This window comes from Acinonyx jubatus, chromosome D1, assembly GCF_027475565.1.
Source record: "Acinonyx jubatus isolate Ajub_Pintada_27869175 chromosome D1, VMU_Ajub_asm_v1.0, whole genome shotgun sequence".
Classification (NCBI taxonomy): Eukaryota; Metazoa; Chordata; class Mammalia; order Carnivora; family Felidae; genus Acinonyx; species Acinonyx jubatus.
Genome location: NC_069390.1, coordinates 51,296,885 through 51,322,445, shown reverse-complemented (window position 1 = coordinate 51,322,445; position 25,561 = coordinate 51,296,885). Strand labels below are relative to the sequence as shown.

The 25,561-nt window shown below is 50.7% G+C and overlaps 1 protein-coding gene across 5 annotated transcripts; it reads right to left on the bottom strand.

The window, feature by feature from the left end:
• Positions 1–87: 87 nt before the first annotated feature.
• On the bottom strand, positions 88–22,779 carry APBB1 (amyloid beta precursor protein binding family B member 1). Of its 5 annotated transcripts, none has more exons than XM_053203571.1 (15): positions 22,649–22,779; positions 14,512–15,246; positions 10,316–10,429; positions 8,613–8,788; positions 8,464–8,520; positions 8,299–8,384; positions 8,127–8,190; positions 7,530–7,679; positions 7,050–7,177; positions 6,528–6,642; positions 6,294–6,378; positions 5,930–6,013; positions 1,069–1,184; positions 745–921; positions 88–660 (listed from the first exon to the last, which is right to left on the bottom strand). In XM_053203571.1, the coding sequence occupies exons 2-15, from the start codon at positions 15,230–15,232 to the stop codon at positions 493–495; spliced, it is 2,241 nt and encodes a 746-aa protein (XP_053059546.1). In that variant the 5' UTR covers positions 15,233–15,246; positions 22,649–22,779; the 3' UTR covers positions 88–492. The 5 variants fall into 5 exon arrangements, with proteins under 5 accessions (XP_053059546.1, XP_026908583.1, XP_026908586.1 ...); XM_027052782.2 differs by lacking the exon at positions 22,649–22,779 and adding an exon at positions 22,228–22,387; XM_027052785.2 differs by lacking the exons at positions 10,316–10,429; positions 22,649–22,779 and adding an exon at positions 22,228–22,387.
• Between the last annotated feature and the right edge of the window lie 2,782 nt (positions 22,780–25,561).

The window sequence follows — 25,561 nt, the reverse complement described above, 5'->3', positions numbered from 1 at the left end:
GGAAGGGGGCTTTGGGAATATAATCCTAACTGAGGGATCAGGGTACTGGGGGTGATGGTATGGTGCAGGCACAGGAAGGCACACAGCTTAGCAGGGCAGACAGACTTTATTAGTGATATCAGTACAGCAGAGGTGCCCATGGAACAGTGGGGAGGGGACCCATGCCTGGACCAGTACCCCTTCTGCCCCTGCCAGACCCTACCAAGATAGGGCCTGGCCTAGACCAGTTCCTCCTGCTCCACCTGAAACATGGGGGTGGAGAGCCTGGGGCTGGCCTTGCTTCTTGCTCCTCTTATCAATCCGATATTGTCATTTCCCCGAAGGGATTAGGTCTCTCTCTCCCCAGCCCCTAGGCAGGGAATCCCAGCTACTAGGGAGGGGCAGCTTTGAGGGGGCCTGAGGCCTAACAATAGCCTCTAGGGCCCCTCCCTGCCCCATACCCTTGAGTTCCCTGGGGCCCAATGCAAGCAGGTGGAGGGAGGACTGAGGACTTCAGGGGGTATGGGCCCCCAGGCGTTTGGGCTTGAGGGAACCCCACAGCGACTGAACGCCCCTGCGGACAGTCCACCCTACACGGCGGGCAACGGACTCTGCAGGGGGTGCCGGGAGGCAGGAGGTGGAGGCCTGGGAGCGTGCATCCAGACACTTCTGGTAGCGGAGCTGCAAAGAAGCAGGTGCGGCAGTCACTCTCCAGCCTGCCCCATGTGGGGTGGGCATCACCACTCCATCACCCTACCCACTTACCATGCAGGCAGCTTGCACAGCCTCTGAGAGGCTGGCAGCATTAGGCTCGCACCAGAACATGTGGCAACAGAAGGAGGCTGGGCCGGCAGCCATGATGAATGCAAATGTGTGGACATCTCTGCCCACAGCCAGGAAGGAGAGGAAACGCACCCGACATTCCCCCAGCACTGCTTCCGTCTGGAGGGAGGGAGCCCAGTTAGAAAGGAACAGCCCAACCCTCTCTTCCACTGAGCACATCCACCTTACTGGCAGCTCTTCCCCCACCACCCCAGGCTCCCCTCCATGGCGAGGCACAGCCATGCCTTCTCCCATCCCAGTCTTTACCTGCTGATGCAAGATGGTAAGGGTAGCAGGGGCCACGCTGACATGACTTGGGGTCCACTGCTCACGGCTACTAGAGGACAGGACTGACTCCAGGGCCCCATTTATCACATCTACCCCTGGAAGATATGGACACAAACATGATACCACTAGGGGTGGGGAGAGTTTACCCCAGGGCCTTTGCTCCATCCCCATTTCACCAGTTTACAGCCCTGTACAATGCTGCACAGGTATCCTTTCCTTGGTACCCTCTTCCTTGGCTTCAGTAATTTAGCACTTTTCTGGTTTCTTCAATATTGAATCCTAGGCTTGGTTTTCTTCACCTGATTCTGACTCTTCCTTCAGCCTCCTAAATGAGCTGATCCCCCAAAGCTCTGACCTCCCCACATCTTGGCTCTCAGTGTTCACCCACATTCAGACATTCAATTACGTCACACTACAACTCTCAAACCAGCCCCTAAAGGCCACTCCTCTCCCAAGACCCAAACTTTGGTTTGTTTTGTATCCACTTGAGGTAAGTTGACTTTTGTGTCCCACCATGCTACATCATTATAGTGCACAATTGCATTTACACCTATGACAATCTCCCAATTGGTTCTTTTATTGCCATTTTACAGATAAGGAAACTGATGCTTAAAGTTCCCTTCTTTATATTCCTAGTTTTCAGAACTAGAAGGAATGTCAAATCTTAGTTGGATTCAGTAATTTCTATAATGTGCTCAAAGGAAGTAATGCAAGATTCCTGGCTTTTTAGATCAATCAACTTCCTCTGTAACACAGTGGTTTCCTCCATCTCAAACTGTTATTCAACACTTCACTCCTGCATCCCACTTTTGCCTGCACTCAGCAGAAAACCATGGCAGGAGAAGCACATAGCATGGTGCTGCATGGGTGCTGGTCCCTGCACTACTCATGAACAGGCAGTGTGATCTACTGGTCTTTACCTTCGCAGCTAAAAGGTTAGAATAAGCAGTGCCTACGTGGAGGCATGCAGCCCTGTGGGCCACTCCTGGGCCCTCTTGCCCCTCTCAGTGCCTCCGGGCTCCCAAAGGAGCAGACTACATGGACCCTCTTTGGGCAGAGGACAAGGAAGAGGACAAATGTCTTCCTTGAAAGTCCTCCCTCATCTTGGCCTTCCTCATCTTACCTCTGACTGGATCAAGGCCAAACTCCTCTCCCAAGCATGCAGGTCCTCCAAAAACTGGCCTCATCTGAGCTGTCAAGCCTCATATTTTACTGCTCCCGGAGCTTCAAATGATTTATGTAGCATTTATTAACATCTAGTCCTGGCAAATGCCCTACTAGGCAGATGGGGAATGCAGAGTAAGAGAAGAGGATGCCCTCGAGGGACACAGGCTGCAACTGTGGAAAAGCTTCGGTTTGGAGTACCCTTTCCCTCTTGACTGAGAAACTCCCGATACTCATCCTTTGGGGTTCATCCAAGTCCCGCCCGGAAGCCTTCCCTGCTGCAAGGAAGAGAGAGGATGTTGCAGGAACAACTCTTAGCACATCTGGTAACTGCTAGAAAACCTTTCTCCACACTGGGCTGTGACCATCTCAAGAACAGAAGCCAAGTTTAATTCATCCCCATGTCCCCAACCCTAGCACAGGGATTATATACTGAAGAAATTCCAGATGTACGAGCAAGTCACCCTGAAGGCAACATGGGAAAATGCATCCAAACTGGCATAACCGAGGAACCTAGAAGCCCACATAACGGTGACAACACAGGCAGTCCTGAGTGGGTCAGATCCGACTGCCAAGGGCTGTGGTGTTTTTGACATTTATACCACTCAATGGAAACTCCTGAAGACCATGAGTGTGGACAAGATATCGAAGTCAAACAGCTTAACAAGCTCATGGGGCTGTGGGGATGGGGCCTGGCCTCAGAGGAGGGGGAGGATCAGCGTGGGGCGGGGGGAAAGTAGTGGAGCAAGTGGCCTAGAAAGTCTGCCATATTTGGTAACAACTCAGGAGTGAAACCTACACCCTGAACCCCAGCCCTGCATTCCCAATACCCCTTATCCTACTGTGCATTTTTTTTTCCAGATCAATTGTTGCCTTCCAACATAGTATGTAATTTTGTTATTGCCTCTCTCTCCTGGCTAGAATGTCAGCTACCTGAAGGCAGTAGTCTGTCAGTTTTGTTCATTCATGTATACCAAGAACCTAGAATAGTGTCTGGCACAAATCAGGCATTCAATACTTATTCGTTGAATAAATGAATGATTGAGTGAATATTGCAGCTTTAGGAGGGGCCAATGCTAAACTCCTAGAGGTTACAAAGGGAGCATAAGACAAAGCAAGAAGTGAGGTTAGGGACTCAACAGAGCAGACCCATCAAGGTGACAGGCAGCAGAGGAGCGTCAAGGATTGCAGATGCTTGCTTCATCATTATGAGAACCTATGTAAGGTGGCAGAAAGACAAGAGAGTAGGGGTAGTAACCGGAAGAGGCAATGAGGGTTTGAAAGTTGAGGGTGAAAGGCAAAAAGAAACGAAAGCAAAGGTGAAGAGGTCAGCCAAGCTTCCTTCCTGCTCCCTGAACATGATTTTCTCACCTCCAGCTCCATGTCTGTGGCAGTACCATTCAACCTAACTGGAATACCAATTCCCCGCTGCAAATCCGGGCCTTCTTTCACACCCCACCTCAATCCCCATCCTTTCCAAGAAGGGTTTCTTCATTGGATATAAGATGCTGGTCATTAAAGTCAGCATTGTTTGAGGGGAAGAGCAGAGAATTGAAGATGACCAGGTTTGAGTCCTAGGTCTACCATCTCCTGGCCATGTCATTTGAGGCAAATCTCATTCATTCTTTGATTTGTTTATCCATTCACCAAACACTTTTGAGTTCTTCCTAAGTATCTTTTGATGTGACACCCGACCACATCTTGAAGCAGTCTCTTTTTTTCCTCTGGCCTCTCTCCTGCTGCTCTCACTATCCTTGTCAATTTCATCCTCCTGCACTGTCCATTAAATGCTGGAGGACCTAAAAGCTAAGCCTAGCCTCATTTCTCTTTTCACTGTGGGTTGCCTACTTTCGGGGGTCAGTCTTCTCTACACTCATGGCTTTGATTACCTCTATAACCCAATAATGCCACATTTGAATCTGCAACCCAGACCTCTCCTCTGTCAATTCAGCTGCCAACCTGAGTTTGCCACTCAGCCTCCCCAAGGCACATCAAAATTGGCATGTCCAAAACTGAACTCCAATCTCTATACCAAAACTGGCCTCTTCCAAAGTCTGCTACCTTTAGAGAATGACATCACCATCCAGTTAGTTCCCAAAGCCAGGAAGTCAGGAGTCAGCCTGAATGCCTCTGTCCCTCGTCCCACCTTCAGTCAATCACCAAGATATTTGATTTTAATTGTCTAAACATCTCTTGAATCTGCACACTCTTCTTCAGCTCCACCACAGTCCACAATACTCTTCTTACCAGCCATGACTACTCCCAAGACCCTCCCAACTGAGTTCTTCACGTCCACTTCCACCTGCTAAACATCTTTCTCCATGGCATAGCCAAAGCAAGCGTTTACAACATTCTAATCTGATTATGCCAAGTGCCTCCTGAAAACTCTTCTATAGCTCCTTGCTGTTCTTAGGATGAAGACAAATCATTAACATGGCCTATGGGGTCCCACAGTGTCTGACTGCTACCCAGATCCCAGCGTCATCTGGCACCAATCATCTTCTCTCAATGCCTTTGAAGTACCAAAATGCCTTCCACTATGGGTCCTCCCCTACACTGTTCATTCTGCCTGGAATGATCTTCCCCTGCTTTATTCTCATCTCTATCCCATTTTGCCACATTAGCTCCTATTCATTTTTTGGTCTTAGTTCAAATGTCACTTTCTCAAGAAAGTCTTTTTTGACATTCTAAACAAAATGAAGTTCCTCTGTTACAAGTTTTATAGCACCTTGCTACTTTCTTTCAATGAATGTTCATTTGTAATTACACATTTATTATTAATATGATTATTTGATTAATTCTTTTTTTTTTTTCTGCTGTAACCTCCATGAAAGCTGTGGCCATTGTTCTCCCAGGACCTAGCACATGGTAGGCTTTATATGTATTTGTTAGCCAAATGAACAAATAAATAACAGGTACTGTGAAAGCACTGGAAATATAAGTGAGAACCAGATTTCTACTCTCAGTCCCCTTATCTACAAAATGGGTATTACCAAAATCCCAACTTCATAGGATCATCAAAAGTTAAATGACAAAGGGGCACCTGGGTGGCTCAGTCGGTTAAGCATCCGACTTAGGCTCAGGTCATGATCTCATAGTTCACAAGTTCAAGCCCCGCAGCGGGCTCTGTGCTGACAGCTCAGAGCCGGAGCTTACTGCAGATTCTGTGTCTCCCTTGCTCTCTGCTTCTCCCCCACTCGCACTCTGTGTGTCTCTCTCTCAAAAAAATAAACATTAAAAAAATAAAAATAAAATTTAAATGACATATATAGAAGTACTTCACAAACAATAAAGCATCTCACAATTATGCTCACTGCTTCCTCTCTAGGTGCTCACAGCTCATAGTGCTGTAATACCAAACCCAGCTCCCAGCTGCTACTTGGTGTTTCCAGTCATCTAAGACCTACCTCCCAACCCAATCAAAGTTTTTCCACGGGATGCAAGAGTTGGTCTCCCTTGCCTAGTTCATTGGTTCACACTCCATAAAGGCATGCCAATTGCTGCTATAGGCAGGACACAGAGTGCAGATGGGACAGAGGTACAGAAGGTGTACCTTTAAAGGGCAAGGTGACATCAAGCATGAGGAAGGTCTGATAAAAGAGGTATTGGGAGGCAGAAGGTGGGAGCATTGCTTTGGGATCAGTGTTGGTGGTCCCTAGGTAAAGAACACACATACCAACAGGTTTAGCAACAGGCACGTTCCCCAGGTAATAGACTTGGAACTTTTGTACCAACTCATTCTTGGGTGCTGGGAATTCCACTGTGGAAAAGAAAAGGAGGATCAACTGTGGTGGCAGGTCTTGCTCACCCCCCAGTCCCCACCATGAGGGCATAAGCTGGACATGCACCCAGCCAAGTCCTCACCTCCACCCCTTCCCCATCTGCCTTTAACCAGAGTCCCTTCACTTATTTGCTCCAAAGAATTCAGTCTCCATGTGCCCATTTTTTATCATGTCCATGTAGTAGCACATGCCTTTTCTTGAGTCACTGCACCTTTGCTAACACAGATGAGCTGGATCTGGAAGAGTTGTGTCACTGACCTTGGAAAGGGACGTCCACAAGTTTAGAGTGGTCCAGGGAGAGTCCATTTACCAAGCAGCGGGCATTACGCCGTTCGGCCATGATCTGAGGAAGGGAGAAGCGGAGGGGAGGAGCGAGGGAGAATCCATTAGGGCTTCGTTGCCCTGGAGCCCCCCCACCCCAACTCAGTGACCCCACCCACATCCTTGTAGAGCAAAGGTGGCAGCTAGTCCAAGGAGTGGAGGGGGCCGTGCCTTAGAGCAGATCTCATGCAGGCTGGTGGCGATGTTCTTGGCAGGTGCCTCACAGCGAAACACGTGGCACTTGAGCATCTGGGTCAGTTTATCACGAGCTACGTAGGCAAAGTCCCTGTTGGGGGAGGGGCACCTCAGTGTCTCCCAGTGCCATCCAGTGCGAGGCATCATCCCTACAAACCCACACCCTCCCTGTCCATCGCAGCTCCTCAGGGCTTCCAGCCTCAGGATGCTGTCCTGTGGGTGCTGCCTTCTGGCTGATGGGTAGACAGGCAAGCATGCTGAGGAGGGAAAAATGGGCGAGCACAGCGGGCAGGAAGGGGCAGGGCAGAATAGGGGACCTCAGGTGCTTTGAGGCGTCTGGTCCAGGTGTGGGAGGAGGAACAGGAAGGTAAATTAGGCATAAGTACCTCTCTCTGGGTCCGGCAGCACAAGAGAGGCAAAGAATAAAGTTAGGGAGGAGAGCCCCCACTCTGACTGATGGATGAGTCCCCGCCCTAGGATCCCAGGCGCAGCTCCCACCTTCCACTGTCCCGCCCGACGCCCCACACGCGAATGCTGACAATGGGCTGAGCATGCAGCAGGGCCTGAGTCTGTGGCTCCACCAGCTTTAGTGTCTCGTCCTCCAGCTGTAGCAGTAGGTCCTTTCCCTGTGGGCCCAGAGAGCAAGCACTCAGTGGAGCCCCAGCTGGGGAGGTGCTGATCTCTGCCACCTCCAGCTCAGGGCACCCCCAACCTTGGCGTTGGACCACCCACCGTGCAAGCCTCACTCTAGTAGAGGTCACATCTGTCATCTCTTATGTGACTCCTTTTAACATCCAGTCACTGTTAGAAACCATCTCCCAAGGCCCCAACCTGGGATCACACACCCATGTCACAGGGCTGTCACTTGGGGGGCTGACACCTCCATCACCCCGCCGTTGCTCAGGCAGCCCAGCTCTCCTCTCCCTCACAGCTCCCTTCCCTTCTCCACTGTACCACACCTGCCAGTTCGGCCCTCACCTCCCCCCAGCCCCCAGACATGGGGTCGTGCAGATTGTTTTTGTGGTAGGAAAGCTGACGGATGCAGTTGTTGACTGCCACACTGCTGCGTCCAGGGGCCAGCTCCTCCTCGGTCATCTCCACCCAGCCTAGGGAGCGCACGGCGAAACACTGCCAGACACAGAAGAGGGGGTGGGAGGTAGAGGGTCTGAGCTAGAACTGGAGGACCCCCAACATGGGACACTCTCCTGCTGAGAGCAGAGGAGTTCCTGACTCAGAACATGGCATCTGGGAGGGTATGTTGAGCTCCCCAAACAGGATATGGTTGGTGGGAGGGGTGCTGGTCTCAGAGGAGACCGCTGCTGGTACAAGGAAGCATCTGAGCCAAGCCTGGATGGACCCCCCACCCCACCCCCGCCAAGCCACTGGGCTGGTTGAGTTAAACACTGACATGCCTCTGGTCCAGACACAGGGGTCTGTGCTAAGACTGGAGGAGCTCCTAACTCAGGACCTGGAGAGCTTACTGAGACCAGAGATACTCCCAGAACATGACATGAGGGGGTCTCCCACACACACAGGAGCTCCAACCTGAGGAATGGGCATTGGTCTTGAACGAACCTTGATCCCTGGGTTGGCATTCCGTGGAGGCAGCTTCTCCTCCTCTTGGGGTAATGGCTCTGGGCTGGAGGAAGATGGTAACACTTAGTATGTTACCAGGGAACTGTCCCAAGGCCTCTCCCAGAGAGATCCATCCCCCAGCTAGCCCACTGTGTTATGCCTTCCCACTCACCTGAGGCTCTGAGCTGGGAAGGACAATGTCCCCTCCTCAGGGTCCTTCAGCCCCAAATCCATAGGGGCCTCCTCACTGGGTTCATCCTTGGGAAGGGGTGAGAGGAGTCAGGACCAAAATGATGCCCCCTCTCCAGTTCCCCCATTATAAAGCAGGTCCCCTCACCTTCCAAAATTCTCCATCCTCAAAGCCTTCTCCATGGGCAAAGCCTGTCCAAGTGAGCTAGGAAGAGGGATGGGAGCAATGAATGGGTGGCTCATCTTGCCCCAGCAGCACCACCACTCCATCCCTGGACAAAAAACCTGTGAGCTCACCTGAGACTCCTCTTGGGGGCTGTTCCCCTGTGAAGGAGAGGCCCGGCCCGGGGGCTCCCACTGGGTGGTCCCTGTTGGGATGTGCCAGTAGTAGGTCCCTGAGGTATCCTGGACCCTCATCCATCCAGCCGGCAGGTCGGAATCCGTCTCGAAGGCGTTGGGGTTCCAGAAGGAATCTGCCGGGCGGGGGGTGCTGATGAGGGTGTGCCCACCCAACAAGCAGTGGGTACTTATGCCCAGTCCCCTCACTGACACTCCACTGTACAGAGGGAGGGATGGGGGGAGGGCTCCAGCACAAGGTTCCTGCTTCCTCCTAGAGCCTGCAGTCTGGAATAACAACATGGGGGACCACCCGCAGGGGACATGACTCAGGTCTCCCCCTGGACCCTGCGCCTAGCTAATGTGGCTACATAGAGGGAAGGAGGAAGGCAGAGAGAAGGAGGGAGGTTGGGTGACCCCAACTGACCTCCTATCATACATACCCATATCTCAGGTGCACACACATATCAGCTCCTGCACACACATGTGCACTCAGGCACACAACACATACAAGCCCTACTACACACCTGTGCAGCCACAGAAACACAGAAACACAAGGGTGTGCACACATAGAAAATGCCAATATAGACGGCAGGTATCAAAGTCAGGGGCACCCACATGTGCAAGGGCAAAAACATACATACACACACCAACTCCAGCCATACACTAATGCCGACACCATACACAGAGGTGTGCACACACACAGTTATATATATCAGCTCCCACCACATGTGCACAGAGACCACACCCACAACAACCCCCAACATGTGTGGGTACCACACAAATAGTGAGTGCACACTCAACCTCTGCCACATGTGTGCAGATACCACAGACACTCACACCCAGACCCTTTACCACACACAGACGCAGGCAAATATTTCATGCACTTGCACACATACCTGTGACATACACTCTTCGTCCCCTAGCAGAGCCACACCACTCCAGCTCTGTGGCCCAGCTTATGCCTCCTCTGCCTCTCCTCCCACCCAGCCCCACCCCACATCATGCCCAGACCCATGCCACCCCTCACCTGGACTACTGTCCTGCAGGATGATGGCCAGGAAAAAGTCCTGGGAGAACATGGCGCTGGTTCCCAGCCCCTCCTGCCTCCACCCTCCCTCCTCACAGCCCCTCCAGCCCAGCCAGCTGGGCTCACAGCCTGGTGCTGGGCTGCAGAGAAAAGCTCATCCCACCCCCTTCTCACCAGGGCAGAGCGCCTGCCAGGCAAGATCCTCCCCCGCCTGGCGCTCGCCAAGGAGGGGCCAGGACCACCACGGGAGGGGACCTCCTTGGGGTGGGGATGGAGGGTCCTCATAAGACCCCAGCCCATCCTGCTTACATCTCTTCTTTCTAATCCTGGCTCCCCTCCCCCAATCCTGAATCTCCATCCCACCCCGCAGCAGCAGCAGCAGTCGCCACAGCACCACAGTTAAACCTAGTCTTGGGGACACCAGGAAGCTCAACCCCTCGGGAATACCCCAGCCACCTGGGACCCTGCAAAGCCTGTAGCTCTCAGAACAAAAAGGGTGTGGCTTCAGGGCTCCCAGAGCTCCCTCCCGGGCCCAGAACCTGCCCGGCAGTTTGAGGCCAAAAGTGGGCCTTAAGGGCTGGGCCCTAGCAAGCTTGAGGTTGGGCTTGGGGCTTCCCATCACAGCCCCCCTCACCTGCCAGGGCCCAGCTAGGCTGCAGCGTCTCCTCGGCAACCGCAGCACCAGGATGGCTGGGAGCGCCCAGACTGCTGACGTGCTTCCCGTTACCAAGGAAACCAGGAATCCTGACTGGTCCAAGAGGCAGCAATGAGGATACAGGCAGTCCCCAGACCCAGGCTGCTGGGCAACCGGGCACAGAGAGACTGGGAGCAGACGCGGATACCCAAGGTGGATGCACACCTAATGTGAGAGTCATTTATTTGAGCAAGATATCTCACCACCCTCAGCTTCCAAGTGAGGTGGGTTCACAGAGGAGGGGCTCTTCTTGCCTGTCCAGCCTTCTAGGTAGCCATTACCACCTCTTCTCCCTCCACCCTCCCTTCTCCTGAGGCCTCAGGGAATTAGAATGCCTGCTCTTCCCCAGGAGCCCTCCATCATCTTCAGGGTTCTCCTATCAAACCTTTCAGGAACACCAACACCCAGGGCAACCATACCTTACACAGCCACACCCTTCTTCATGAAGGGTCATACACCTTTTGAATCTGGAGACCAATTCACCATCTTCTGACTGAGTCACACATACCAATCCATCTGCCATCCCTGGTAGCCTGTACCTTCCTGCTTCAAAGAGCTTCATCCTTCCGATCTGTCCTGGAGGGGCCGCTCTCCCCCCTTTGACCATCTGGGAGGCCCTTCTGGAGCCTGGCACATCTCCCTCCAAGCACAGCCCCACTCAGGCCTTTGCTGCCACATGCACACATTTTTTTCAGGAATCTTCACTCCTGCATCGACTCATTCAGGCACTCACGCACGAATTCAAAGGTTTGTGTTCGTTCATTCATTCATCCATGTACACCTTCATGGTGAAACCAGGAGTGGCCATTTACTCAGAAGTCAATGAATCGCATAATGTTCTCTCCTCTTCTCCACTCCCATGTCACTACAGTAGTCCAAGCTACTACCTGGAATTCTTACCCAGATCACTGCAACAGCCTCACAGGTGGGCTCCCTCCTCCAACCTCATCTCCACCAATCTGGGCTGCACACTACAACCCAAAATTGATTGTTCCAAAATGCTAAACTACTCTCCACTTTAATATTCCTAATTGTTTTCTCTTGCCCTCAGGACAGAACTTAAACTCCTAGGGTTTGGGTGCTGTTATGAGCCCCTAGCCTCTGCCCCTCAGCCTTATCTCTGATCACCCCCGCTCCCTCCTTGTCTCTCTCTCCCTGCTTGGCAAGCCCCTCATCCTTTCCAAGTCCAGCCTCCCTCCCTCAATCTTCACCTGGCTATGACCCACTCCTCCTTCAGGCATCCATGTAAAGGTCACTTCTCAAAACTGACCCACCCCTTTCCCCCCACCATGCACATAGGCAGGGCTGAGTGCCCCTCCTGCATCTCTCCCATCCCAGTGCTCACCATGCTGATCAGAACTGCCTGTTTATCTTTGTCTCCCCCACTAGACTGTGAGTACCATAAGGGCAGGTCCCTTGTAGAATGCATTCTCAGCATCTAGGACAAGGCCTGGTGCCGAGTATGAACCCAACACAGGCAATAAAGTTCTTTTGCTCATTCGTTTACCATTCATTCATTCATTTATTCATGCACTTATGCATTCAATCAACAACTTTGTGGAGATCCTAAGATGGGAAGGAGAAAATAGTTTTGTTCAATTCTACTCCATTCCTTCAGGAATCCAGACTTCCTCTGTGGCCTTCATGGTCATAGTACCACAATTACAAAAGAGTAAGCAGTGACTCAGCCCCTTCCTTAGGCTGGCCCCACACCACTCACTACTTTGAACTTCCACAGTCTCCACCAGAGCTTGATCCTTGACCATTCTCTCTCACTGAGGTTGATGCCCGTGTCCAGCATACCCTTCCCACTCCTTCAGCAATTCTATCCTCCTTCTCCCAGAAGACTCACAAGGGCAGCTACTGCAGTGACCATCCTAGCAGCCCCTGAGCAATCAGGCCTCTGACTCATACCCACCGCTAGGGCAGGGGCTGCAAACCAGCAGCCTATAGACCGATACAAGACTCAGATTTGGTGGGGCCTGCATGGTGCTTTTAAAAAAAAAGAATTGGGGGGGGGGGCCACCTGGGTGGCTCAGTCAGTTAAGTATCTGACTTCAGCTCAGGTCATGATCTCACAGCTCAGGAGTTTGAGCCCCACGTCAGGATCTGTGCTGACAGCTCAGAGCCTGGAGCCTGCTTCAGATTCTGTGTCTCCCTCTCTCTCTCTGCCTCTTCCCTGCTCACACTCTCTCTCTCTCAAAAATAAATAAACATTAAAATAAAAATTAAAAAAAAAAAAGAAACTGGAATATTTCACATCAATGTCCAGTCTTCCATTTACCTAGAAAAGTTGCATGAACTGGCTCCACTGCAACTACATTTCCCCCCACCAACCCTATAAATAACAAGCTAGAGTGGAGTAGCAGCTGCTCCCTTTAAAGGGGGTCCAAGCAATGACCATCGAAGGCCACTAACATCACAAAAAGAGAGGCAATCAGACTTTGTCTTTGATAGAAGTACTCAATACCACCTATGAAGTGTTCTTGCACAAGCAAAACACAAAAAACCTCTCAAATCTGAGTCTGATCAAGGCTCTGGAACTCACTCCCAAATCTACAGGAAATCTAGGGGAAGAGAAACCTGTTCAACACTGCCACAGTGAGAGCGTCTGCAAATCCAGACCATGGAAAATCCAGGACAAAAAACACAGTGTCTCCAATTTAAAATGACAGCAACAACAACAACAACAACAACCTGCAAGCAAAAATAGAGGACAGACAGAGGAATGAAACAACAATATACAGATCCAAAAGAAAATTTAAGATACACATCCACCGCTGAAAGGTCTGGGACTCTTTGGTTATTGATTCAAACAATCAAAACTTTTTTAAATAGCTGAGTTGGGGGTCATAATTAAACAACTGGGAAATTATAAACATTAACTGGATATTTGATAATATTAAGGAATTATTGTTAAAATTTTGTGTTCATGACAATAATGTTGTAGATCTTTTTAAGAGTTTTGTTTTTTGGAAATGCATGGGTAAACACTTTTGGGCTTGAATGTTTGCTTCAAAATAACCTAGGCTAGGGCCCAGGAGTAGGTGGGGGTATAGATGCACCAAGATTAGTCATGTGTTGATAATTGTTGAAACTGGGTCATGGGTAAATTGGGCTCATTATTCTATTCTCTCGACTTCTGTAGATGTTTGAAAATGTCTGTAACAAGTTTTTTGAAAGGGGATGGTGTACTGCCCTTTGCTCACCTCCATGAACTGCATGTCCCCCTGAAAAGGCTCTACCATTTGGGGCCTGGTATGGTGCCTGCTGCCAGGCACACACAAGAGTCTTTCCTGATCTTTACTTACACCCCAGCCCACAGAAGTCCAGGATAGTAGCTACAGCCCGTTATCTCTGTCCTTTGTTCCTCAGCCCTGTCTGCATCTCTATGTGACATGAGCAAATATGGAGACTCAATTTATTTAAATAGAACACATTTAATGATCAATCTTTGGAGTCCTAATATCTATTTTCTCCCCCCACCCACCCTACAAAGAAGAATATGTTTATTCTTCCTTTATTCCATTCCTGATACAAAGGATACAAAATGGTACCCTTGCAATGCCCAGAGGGGTCTCTGCACATAATCCCCGACCTCAGTCTTTCCAAATAGACCTCTGTGGGGAGGTGCTGCTGCTGCCTCCAGACCCAGCCTGTTAAAACCTGTTTCAAGCGCACCTGGTTCATCATGCTGTGTGCATCAGTGGCAGGGTATGCAGGGCCAAGAGCTCAGGTCTAGACTTGGTTCTACAGTGATCCCAGACTGTCCGTGACTTTAGGAAAGCTACTTAACCTCTCCAGGCCTCCTTTTTTTGTCATCTGTAGTACAGGCATCATAACAGTCTCTACCTCCCAACATTACTGTGAAGATTAAATATGATAATGCTGAGCACAGGGCAGTACCTGGTAAGTACTCCATAAACACACCTAGTTTACCATCCATCAGGGTTTGCATGACGGGAGGATCTATCAACTTGTGCAAGCACTCTGAATGCAGGAATGGTTTCATTCAGGAAAACCTGGCTGGATATGGTCTGCTGAGGACTGAGGACATGTGCTCTGTGATTCATGCCCAGGCTGGCCCTGGCCTCTATTGCCCTCCCATATTCCCAAGTTAAGCTCCATTAAGGTACCTGTGTCCTCCGGGGAGCCATAGGAGGGGCTGCCCTGGGATAAGGTAGCCCAGCTTGAGTCCTCATCACTGGCTGCACTGTTCCGCATGCCAAACAGGAGGCTGGCACTCTTGCTGTGCTCTCGGGGACCGTCGGCAAGGGCCTGGGATCTGGGGGGCATCTCCGCACTCTCCGGGGGCTCGGGCAGCCCTTGGGGAGAAGACAAGTCCTCCTCCTCCTCCTCCTCATCCTCTTCCTCATCATCCTCCTCGGCCTCCCCTGCTGCCTTCTCCTCTCCTTCATCTGGCCCCTGCTCTTGGGTGCTGATGATCAGACCAGATCCTCGGAGCCCTCTGTTGGCTGCATTGTGGGCGGAGAGCTCCAGCTCTGAGTACAGGTGCATCAGGCCTTTGGGGCCCAAAGGTGCCATCTCAGGCTCCTGACTGGCCTCCTCTGCCAGGGTCAAGGTCACGTTGCGGTTCTGGTCACGATGGGCCGTGGCAGCCCGCCGGAGCTGGTTCTGGCCCTCTTTTAGCCACTTGGCATTGGCAGGGCCTGGCTCAGGCCCACCACCCTCCCCCATGGCACTGCGCAGGTCCTTGGGTCCCACAGCCGTGGCCTGCAACTTGGAGTTGAGCAGCTGGTTGTGGGCAGCGTGCAGGGGCAGGGGTAGGCTCAGGGCGGGGCCTCCGTGGCTGTTGGCATTAATGGCCGACTGGCTCAGTGACGATGGAACAGACATGGCCTTGGCAGATCCTGCGGGGTGGGGAGAGGAGACCATGTTCAGCCTCCAGGTCTGGATAGCAGCACCCTTTCTTCTGCCCGGGGCTGTGCTCTGTACCTCCTCATCTCCCTTACACACAGCAGGCCAGCACCCACCACTCCATGTCCTGTGAGCTATTTTCCCATGACAACAACTAGGCCCAACTGCTGTCCCCCTTCACCATCACCTGCTCAACCCTATCTATCTCCACCAAAGGCTGGGGCCAGGCCCCACAGTCCACTCCGGCCCCAAATCCCCAGCCCTGAGCTTTCTGGGACAGTACAGCCAGACCCTGCTCTGCCCTCGCTCCCAACACCAGAGCCTCCACACAATGGCTCTCTGTGCATCCCCACCCCCAGCTTATCCGACCGGTGCTTACTGTGCCAGGGACCCAGCTGGCGTGGGACTGGCTCATGTGTTCTGGACACTGGACACTAACTGCTCCCTTCCTCCTGCCACGTTGCTATCCACAGCCCCCTACTGTGAGCTCCCCAGGCTGTGTTCCCATTGTTGTTAAATCACTGGGCTCAACCAGCCCTGAAGCCCACCCCTACTAGGGGCTGTAAGAATAGGAGAGAATGAGCTGCAGAGCCATCCCTCAAGGGCATGGACCTAGGAAGGAAGGTCACAGAGGAAGGACCTTCAGTTCCAATCCATGGCTCCTTTGGCCAGTTGAAGCTACATTTTGATGACTGTTTCTATAAAGTGTCTCACCAGGAGCATTACTCCATCTGCCAGCTCCTATAATGCCCCATGCCTGGATCATTGCAGGGGCTTTTGACCTATACTCTTCAGCCCTTCAGGTCTTGATCCAACTGTCACCTTCTCAGTGGCACTTTCGCTGATACCCTTTTAAAACTGAATCCCACCACCAATCCCTCTCTCAGCTACACCCAAGCCTTCTCTGGTGCCTAGACTGTCAAGCTATTAATCAACATTATTATTATTATCTGTTTTATGATTGTCTCCTCATGACTATAATTTCAGTTCCATGGTGGAGGATTTTGTCTTTTTTTTTTTTCAGAGCTTAACACACTCTTGGCACAGAATAAGAATTCAATAAATATTTGTTGAATGAATGTATAACTCCACCCTCCCATCTCCTAAAGGCCCCATTTTATCATCTCCTCTCCCCAGTTTCAGAAAGCACACTTTGGCCATGTTACTGTGTCTCAACAGTGCCCCAACTAAACCCCATCTGCCCTTCAGGTGAGGGGATCTCCTGTTCCACAGTGACAGCACCCACTTCCTATCCTCTTGGACCCCATCTCCTTACAAGCCCTTTGTGGACCACCTTCTCTGCCTACCTATCCTTCCAGCCACATAGCCCAACAATCCCACCATCAAGGCCTCACCCTCCCCTCCGCATCTCCCTGACCTTCCATTGCTCTGCTGCTCTCCTTCACTGACCCCCCCACTATAAAGCACTTACTCCCTGGAGCCTCCCTGCCACCACCTCACAGGTCATTCTCCCTGACCAACTACTACCCAATTCTCTCTCATCCTGGCCCTCTTAGCTCCTACTGTGTCACCCTTCCCCCTCCCTGATACCCTCTCTTGGAGTCCTCTCTTCCTACTTGACCCTTCCCCCCAGCACAGCTCTCCCTCACTTACTGCCCCTCAACACACACCTCTCTCTCTCTGACTCCTACTGTATGGCTCTTTCTCCCTGATTTCTCACCTGAGAGTTCTCTCTCCCCCTGGCCCCACTGGGGAGTTCTTTCCCCCAGAACCTCTGGCCCCGGGTCTCTCTGCACCTCAGTGCAGCTCTGAGCCCTGAGCCAAGGCTGTTGGTGAGGTGCTTTTGGCTGCCTGAGCAACATTCTGCTGTCTCTCAGGCACAGTGCGCGGTCCTGAGGCAGGAGCCATAGTCCACCCTTCCATCCTGCCCAGCTCCTCTGCCCCTAGGACAATGCTGTGTATACGTCTGTGGCATAGATGAAAACATGTTGTCTGTGTATCTGCCTCACATGTAACTGCTGGCTGCTTGGTGTGGCTCCACTTGGGCAATAAGCAAACTCACGGTCACTGGTATAAATGAGAAAAATAAATGGCTCTGCCGCTACCTAGAACCACAGTAATCTTCCAAAAATGGAAACCAGATTGTGTCACTCCTCAGTTGGAAAACTTAGATGGCTCACTGCTGCCTTCAGGATAAAGTCTGTGCTCATTAGCAGGACACCAAGAGCCTACCTGAGCCAATCCCTATGACCTCAGACCTCCTCCCCCTTTCCTCCTTCTTTCACACCTTACACTCCACCCTCACAAAGTATGGTAGATTCCAGAATTGGTCGTACCCTCACAACCCTGGCTCTTTGTTTATAGTGCTCCCCCAGCTTGGAATCCTACGTCCCCATGTGAGAATCTCTGCTCATGTTTCAAAAGTTGGCTCAGCAGTCAAGGCCCCTAAGCAGTGAGCCTTTCTGGTTCAGTCCTCTCTCCTCATGCTCAGGAGACTGTTCCCTCCTCTGTCTCACGACACCCAGTGCCCCAGTGAAGTCTTATTCAACTTCACATTCCCATTACCAAGGAGTGTGTGCTGTGCGTCTATGACAGAGTGGGCCCTTGGTGTGGATGGATGGGAAAGATGGAGGAGACAGATATGGGAAGAAAGGAATTAGGAGGCCCAGAACTAGTGGCAACAGACATTGAGACAGGTTTGTGTGGTCCTGTGGGCTGGGGATGGGCAATAGGAGTGTTAGGTAAGATGCTGGAGAATGATGAAGGCAGGAATCCCAGAGCAGCAAGGACCGAGATCTAGGGAAAAAGGGAGGGATGGAGTTAGCATAAACCAACATCCTGGCTTGAGTCTGTTCAATAGTCGGATCTCCATGCGTTCCAGGATGCAGAAGACCCCATGACTCTGGCAAACTCAGAGGATGATGGAGATGATGAGCCCTTCTCTGAAGCAGCAGTATATGGTTCCAGGTTTCTAAGAGGTCAGGATGGGACCAATCTCCTTAGCACTTGGAGGTGTGATCTGGGATGGGCACATATACTGTGAGGCTGAGACGGTGAAGAGCCAGCTCGACTCCAGGGCATCCCTGTCCCACCGGTCACCAGGGCAGAAAGTACTGGGGGAGAAATGAGGCAGCTCTGTTGCCAGCAAATACTGAAGCCTGAGCACCTGTTTCAAGACACTGTGTGGTACCATCACCTAACTTTTTGAGGTCAAAGGATGACTAGTATCTTTAAGAAGGGGCACATGCCAGCTTCTCCCTTCTCCTTGGGAGTCCCTGATCCCTCTCAAAGGATGGAAAGATCCACATGGATTCTGGCTCAAGGCAAGGAGCTAAAAGAGTGGCCACTAAGCCTGAAGGAGCTGATATCAGACCACAGGGGTAGGGGTGAGTCCTATTCAAGGTCAAGAGTCCTCTAGCCTGCCAGCTTACTATTTGTGAGGCACTGTAGTAGGCATGGGGAAGAGTGATGAATTATAAAGAAATGGTTTCTCCCCAGTGATGTACACAATCTAGCAGTGTAGTGCCAGTGTCTAGAACAGTCCCTGGCACCAATATGCATTCCCTATTTGTTGAATAAATGATGGCGTATTGTGATGGGGGAGGAACAGGGCACTACAGGAGTCTGAGGCTTATTCCAGTCTAGACATCGGCAAAGACCAACTTGGTGAAGGGACTTCTTTTTTTTAAGTAAACTTCACACCCAGCATGGAACCCAATGCAGGGCTTGAACTCGACCCTGAAATCAAGACCTGAGCTGAGATCAAGAGTCAAATGCTTAACTGACTTAGCCACCCAGGCGCCCCAAGGAAGGGACCTTTAAGTTGAGACAAAAACACAACTCTCCTTGGACCACCCGCTGTACCACCCCTCCCTGCCAGCGGAAGACCTCCCACTCCTCCTTCACAGAGGAAATGGAAGCCAGCAGTTGGAGAATGTCCAGAAACACAAATTTGCTGACTTCAGCACCTACCCCTTTCTCCTTCTTCCTAAGACCAACTGCTTCATCTGTTACTTGGCTCCTTCCTTTCATGCCTTTCCAGGAATTTTCTACCACTGTTTATCCATTTTTTCTTCTATATAATCAACCTCTCCTTCTCAATGGGATCCACTATCTCCCAACTTAAAAACAGAATGTTTCTTGACAGATGCTCCTCCAGCACCACTAGCTGCTCTCTCTCCCCAGCTTAAGCAAACTTCTTGAAAGAGCTGTCTTTACTCACTGTTGCCATTTCCTCACCTTACACTCACTGCTCAGCCATCTCCAACCCTGCCTGCATTCCCAGCACACCTCGGTAACACCTGCCAAGGTCAACAGGACCCTGTGTCATCTAATCCAACCCACACAGCCTCTTGGTTGTACTCTCAACACCACTCAACACCCTGCCCCTCATCCAACCTTCATCCATGGCTCTCCTCCATGGCTTCCCCACACTACATCTCCTGGTTTTCTTCCTACACTCTAGTTCCTGTCCTGTGGCTCCTTAGCCCCCTATGCTGGCTCATCTTCCTTTACCAACTGTCACACACTAGGGTTTCTCATGGCTTGTTCTTATGCCCTTTACTCTTTCTCACCAAATATTCAATGTATTTATTCATGCCCATAGCTTCAGATGCCACCTATACACTGCTCATTTCCAAATTTACATCTCCATTTCAGACCCTTCATCTGAGCTCCACAACATGTACATTCAACTTCCTACTCAACATCTCCATCTGATGTCTCAAAGGCCTCTCAGACAAACATGCCTGCTTAAGCTTCTCTCTCCCACACCTTAACTAGTCTTCCTTTAGGATCCTGGCTCATGGAGTGATATAACCACCCTTCCGGTTGTGCAGCAGGGGTACCATCCTTGACACTAACTTCTCCCTCACTCCCCACATTCCATCCATCCCCAGATACTGATAATTTTCTCTCTGAGGAAAATTTCTGGATTTCATCTACTCTCCACATCCACTACCATCACAATCTGTACCAAGGACAAAGACCTTAAGATCATAATTATTAACAAGACCTAAATTGTCCTGCTCAGTGTGGCCTCTGCCTTCCTCTCCAGTATCAGCACTCTGCTCTCCAGCCTCACTGGCCTTCTTTTGATTCCTCGAAGACATGATGCTCTCTCCTTTCACAAGGTGTTTGCATGTGATTTTTCCTTGCTGCCTGGAACCTCCTTCTGCTAACCCTCACTCAGCCTAACTAACTGATACTCATCCTTTACATCTTAGTTCAAATGTCATGTTCTCAGAGAAGCCTTCCTTGGCCCTCTCTCTATCTCCCAGACCAGTTTAGCTTGTGCTTTTATGTATTCTCAAGGCACCATCCACCTTTCCTTCACAGTATTTATTACACTTGTGATTTTACTCTTCTCTGATTCCCTCCTGGATTATCAGCTCTGTGGGGACAAGATCCCAGTCTATTTTGCTCATAATTATATCTTCAGTGCCTAACACAGTACCAGATATATAAAAAGTGCTCAAAGTATATTTGTTGAATGAATAACTGATCAGATAGATGCCATTTTAAAGGATCACACTGTGTTCAGAGTATTTAAGGGGAGGTAGGCAAGAGGGTATGCTATTAGAGCAATGAAGGGAAAAAAAGAGTTTTGGCCTAGATTAAATTCAGTATCAGTGAGAACAGAGTGAAATGAATGGAAAATATCTGAAAATTAGGTAATGGATGTGACAGAATTTGGTGATATTAGATACAGAGGGTGAGGGATACAGAGGGTGAGAGAGGTTAATCTAGAATGTTGCCCAGTATTCCAGCTTGGATAACTGACTGGAAAGTAGCCATTTCTGAAAGCTGAAGGGAGAACAGGTTTGGAAGAAGGGTAGAGAGGGAACACAGGGAAGATAATTCAGCTTCGGATCTGTAGGTCTGGAATTTCTGTTGAACTTCAATGAGGATGTCATGATGGCAGCTGGATCTGGAGTTGAGAAAAGAGGTCTGGGGCACATATAAACATCTGAGAATCATCAGAATATACATATGAAATTTGAAGGCTTGGTAGTGAATAAAATACCCAAGGAGAAAGTACATAATGAGAGAAGATAGCTCAGGACAGAACTAAAAGCTTTACCAACATCTAAAGCGGGGGGGGGGGGGGGGGGGGGGGGGTTAACAAATGAGACCACGAAGGAGGAGACCACGAAGGAGCAGACAATGCTGGACAAGAGAAACCAGGAAAATGCTTCCAGGACAGTTACCACACACCACTGAATACTACTGAAAGGTAAAGGGGGTAACAGAAAAGTGTCCTTCGGAGTTGGCCACCTGGAGGTCTCCGGTGACCTTGGATCCAGCAGTTTCAGTGGGTGTCCGCGACAGAGACCAAATGAAGAGGTTTTAAGAATGAATGGAAGTGAGGAAATGAAGACAGCAAGTGTAGGCAAGGTTTCGGCTTTGAAAGAGTAGAGAGAGCTGGGACTAGTCTCGAGGGGCTGGGAATGCAAGAAATGCACAGGCAGTTGCAAAATACGTTCCGAATAACCTCCGAATTGGCGGTGGGAAAGCTGCCCTGGACGAGAGCTTCAGCGAGTGCTAGGCCTCCTCGCCGAGCTGGGGACACAGCCGGCCGGCCCCAAGGCACACCCCTTAGTCGCCGAGGGCAACAAAATGCGGCTTGACAGATTCCAGGCCTGGGACCCTGGAGAAATCCGCCAGGGTTCTGTCCACCTCACCCCACGTCCCATTCCCAGCCCTTGACCTCCCCTCCCCCAACCCCCATCCCCCACCTGCTCTCATTTCGGGTCCCCCATACTCGCCCCTCTCCAGCCCGGAGGTGCACCAGGTAAAGGTCGGGGAGGGGGCATTGTGAGGACCGAGGTGGAGCCTACAAGGGGGAGAAAGGGGGATGGTCGGAATGTGCGCGGCGGGAGGACCGCCCGCAAGGATGGGGCCTGGCCGGGGGAGACCCAGGCCGCGTGGGGAAGGGGCTGCGGGGTCCGCCGGCCGCTGGGGAAGTCGGGATCCGGCCTCCGGGGCTGGGACCGGGCAGGGGCAGCTCCTACCTGCGCGGGGAGGCCCCAGGCCCAGGTGGCGGAGGTGGCTCAGGCTGCGGGGCTCCGGCTCCGCGGCGGCTTCTCCATCACAACATCCCCCGCCCTGGAGCGCGCGGGCCGCGGGGCCGCGCCCCGAGCGGCGGAGGCGCGCGCGGGGCGTGGGGGGGGGGGGGGGGGGTTGGACGGAGGGGCGCCATCTTGGGCCGCGCGCGGGAAGAGGCGCGCGAGCTCGTCGCGGGCGACACTTGCCGCAGCTTAGCCGAGGGCCGCACCCTGCGGGACGCTCGGATCTCAGGGCGCCCCGCGGCCCAGCCGCCCTGGTCAGCCGCCAGCCCTGCGCCAGTGTCCCCGGGTCCCAGAGCTCTGCCCCTGCCTCCACAGACCCCTGTCTAGCCCGGCACCGCCCTCTGTGGCGAGGCGCCGGACTCACCGAGCGCGCCCCGCAGGCCCCAGGGCCCGCACTCCCGCGCGCGCCGCACCGATGAGGCTGGAGCGGGAGCGGCTGTGGCGGTGGCCGGGCCGCGGCGGCGCGGGGAGGGGCCCCGAGGAGACAGCCTGCTCCACTCTTGCGGCAACAGTCCCTGACGTCCTGGTGGAGAGGCAATGAGGACACAGGGTTGGTAACAATAATAATAATAGATCGTATTTATTGATCGCTTACACTGTGCCAGGCTCTGTGTTTAAACCTTTTACAGGCATGCATCCTCACACCAGCCCTGTGAGGTCGCCACTATTATCCTTATTTTTCAGAGACAGATGCTGAGATTAAGAAAGGTAAAGCGACTTGCCTGCAGTCACAAGTAAGTGGTGAAATCAGACTGAAACCCAGATGTCTCTTAACACTCTACCCCTGCTGCTGAAGGTAAAGCTGCGACACCCAAGGGCTTTAGAATGTCTGGAATAAATCACTCTCTGGTAGAAATTCATGAGAGGGAAGGAAAAAGGGAGAATGTGGGTGAAAAGAGGGAAGGAAGGTACGGAGGGGCTCCATGCTGCACAGACTACTCATTGGATGGTGGGATAGTTCTCAGCGGCCAGGAGGCCATCAAGGATATGAGGGGGAATGTTACCATCCAGAAATCTTCGCCTGGTTCATTCTTCTAAGGCAGAGGTTTCAATTTATTGGAAATGCTAACCATTGAACAACTGACTGGAGAAGCCCTCAAGGTACTTCAAACTAAAGATGTCCAAATCTAAATTCATTACCTCATCCTTTTATTGGCCTTCTAAGAAGTTTCACTGTGGTGAAAAAGAACTCTCCCCAACACACGCATACACAGACACACACATACACAGTAGCCTGGATACAGTTCTGCTTCGCCCTTCGCAGTGAATGGCACCACCATCTACTTGATTGTCCAAGCCAGAAGCCTCAAGATCATCCTTGACTACACTTTCACTTGACTTGAGGTGAATATGAATGTTTTAAATTTGTTTACTATGGAAAATTTCAAATATATACAAAAGGAGACTTAACAGTATAACAAACCCTCATATACCCATCATTCAGTTTCAATAATTATTAATTCCTGGCCAAGAGTTTATTATGATTTGACAAACATTTATGATATATGAACCATGTACCAGGTCCCAACCTACAACCTAAGGATCCAAAGATGAATCAGATTTTACTGTAACCCAATCTGAAGATATAATATCTGACCTTGGTTCTTGAAAGATGAGTAAGAATTATCCAAGAGAGGAAGGGTGTCCTCCTCATTCATTCATTCTTTCTTTCAACAAATAATTGTGAGGCACTGTCCTTGGTGCTAGGAACATGTAAAGAAACAAGAATACATGGCATTGTCCCCACATTCATAAAGCTTGAATAACAGGGGAAAGAGACATTAACATGTGGTTAGAAATGTCATGACTATCTTGAAGGAGATGGACAGGATGCTAGGAGCAGACTAAATTTGGCCTGGGAGGTTTGGGAAGGCTTTTATAAGGCAGTGGCACTTATGAGAGGCAAAGGGGTAAAGGAGATAGAGGTCATCCAGAAGAAGAGGAAATCACTCCAAGGCCAAGGAGAAGTACAAGAAGGCCAATATGGATGTGAGAATGGAGAAGTATTCTCATCTTATTAGATGAGCTAGAAAGGTGGATAGGTACCAAATCAAAAAGGGCCTTGTATATTAGGCTAAGCATTCTGGACATTATTTTAAGGGGAATAAGTAATCATCAGAGGGTTTGAGGCAGGGGAGTAGAATGTTCCCCCTTGTATTTTAGAAGATCACTTCAGCTGCTAAGTGGAGAATAGATAGGAGGAGGGCAAAATTGGCAGTGTGGGGACCAGTTAGGAGGCAATTGATGTAGTCTAGGTAGCAAATAATTATAGTGGTGGGAGTAGGGATAGAGAAAGTTGCATAGGTTTAACAAAAATTCAGTAGGTAGAATTCACAAAAATAGTGATCATTTGATTGATTGGCTATGGAAGTATGAATAAAGAGATGACTTCTGGATTTCTGCTGGAGCAAATGAAAAAATCCAGAAATATCACCCATTTACAAATCAGCATACTTGTCTTCCCAATCCCATTGAGTAGGATGGCTGCAGTATTCAGGGAAATCTCTTCAGATAGCCAGAGGCACACAGTACAGGGTGGGGAAGGTGGGGAAAGGAGTCTAATTACCTAAGATGTAGAAAAGGAAATTGTACAGTTCACACATAGTGCAGTTTGACCTACACACAGTCTTCTTGAATCCCTGATCCCTTCGTGAGTCTGCAAAGCTTCCTGAATAATGGGGAGTCAAACTGTGTCCTTCACCCATCCTTTCTCTATTGTATCTCTTCTCCATTTCTAATGCTCTCCATGGCCTCAGAGCAATCAATAGCCTATGAACTGCCTCAGATGCTCAGTGTGTGGTTCTGACCAATGTAGGTCCCTCTGAGGCAGCAATCTTTTAAAGTTATTACTTTGAAACTATTAGGAAAAAACTTTATTTAGAAGCAAGTCTATCCAGGGGCACCTGGATGGCTCAGTTGGTTAAGCACTCAACTCTTGGTTTCAGCTTAGGTCACGATCTCACAGTTTGTGAGTTTGAATCCTGCATCGGGCTCCACACTAACAGCGCAGAGCGTGCTTGGGATTTTCTCTCCCTCTCTCTCTGCCCCTTCCCTGCTTACACACACACCTCTCTCCCTCCCTCTCTCTCTCTCTCTCTCAAAATTAATAAATAAATAAACTTTAAAAAAAAAAGGCAAATCTATCCAAAGTCACATACCAAGAATACTGGCTTTACGCTTTTTTGATTAATAAACCAGCCATTTAACATTACCAGGCAGTTGGCACCTGTGTCACCTATATGGAAGAATAGATCCTTCATCTCTATTAGCAGCAAAG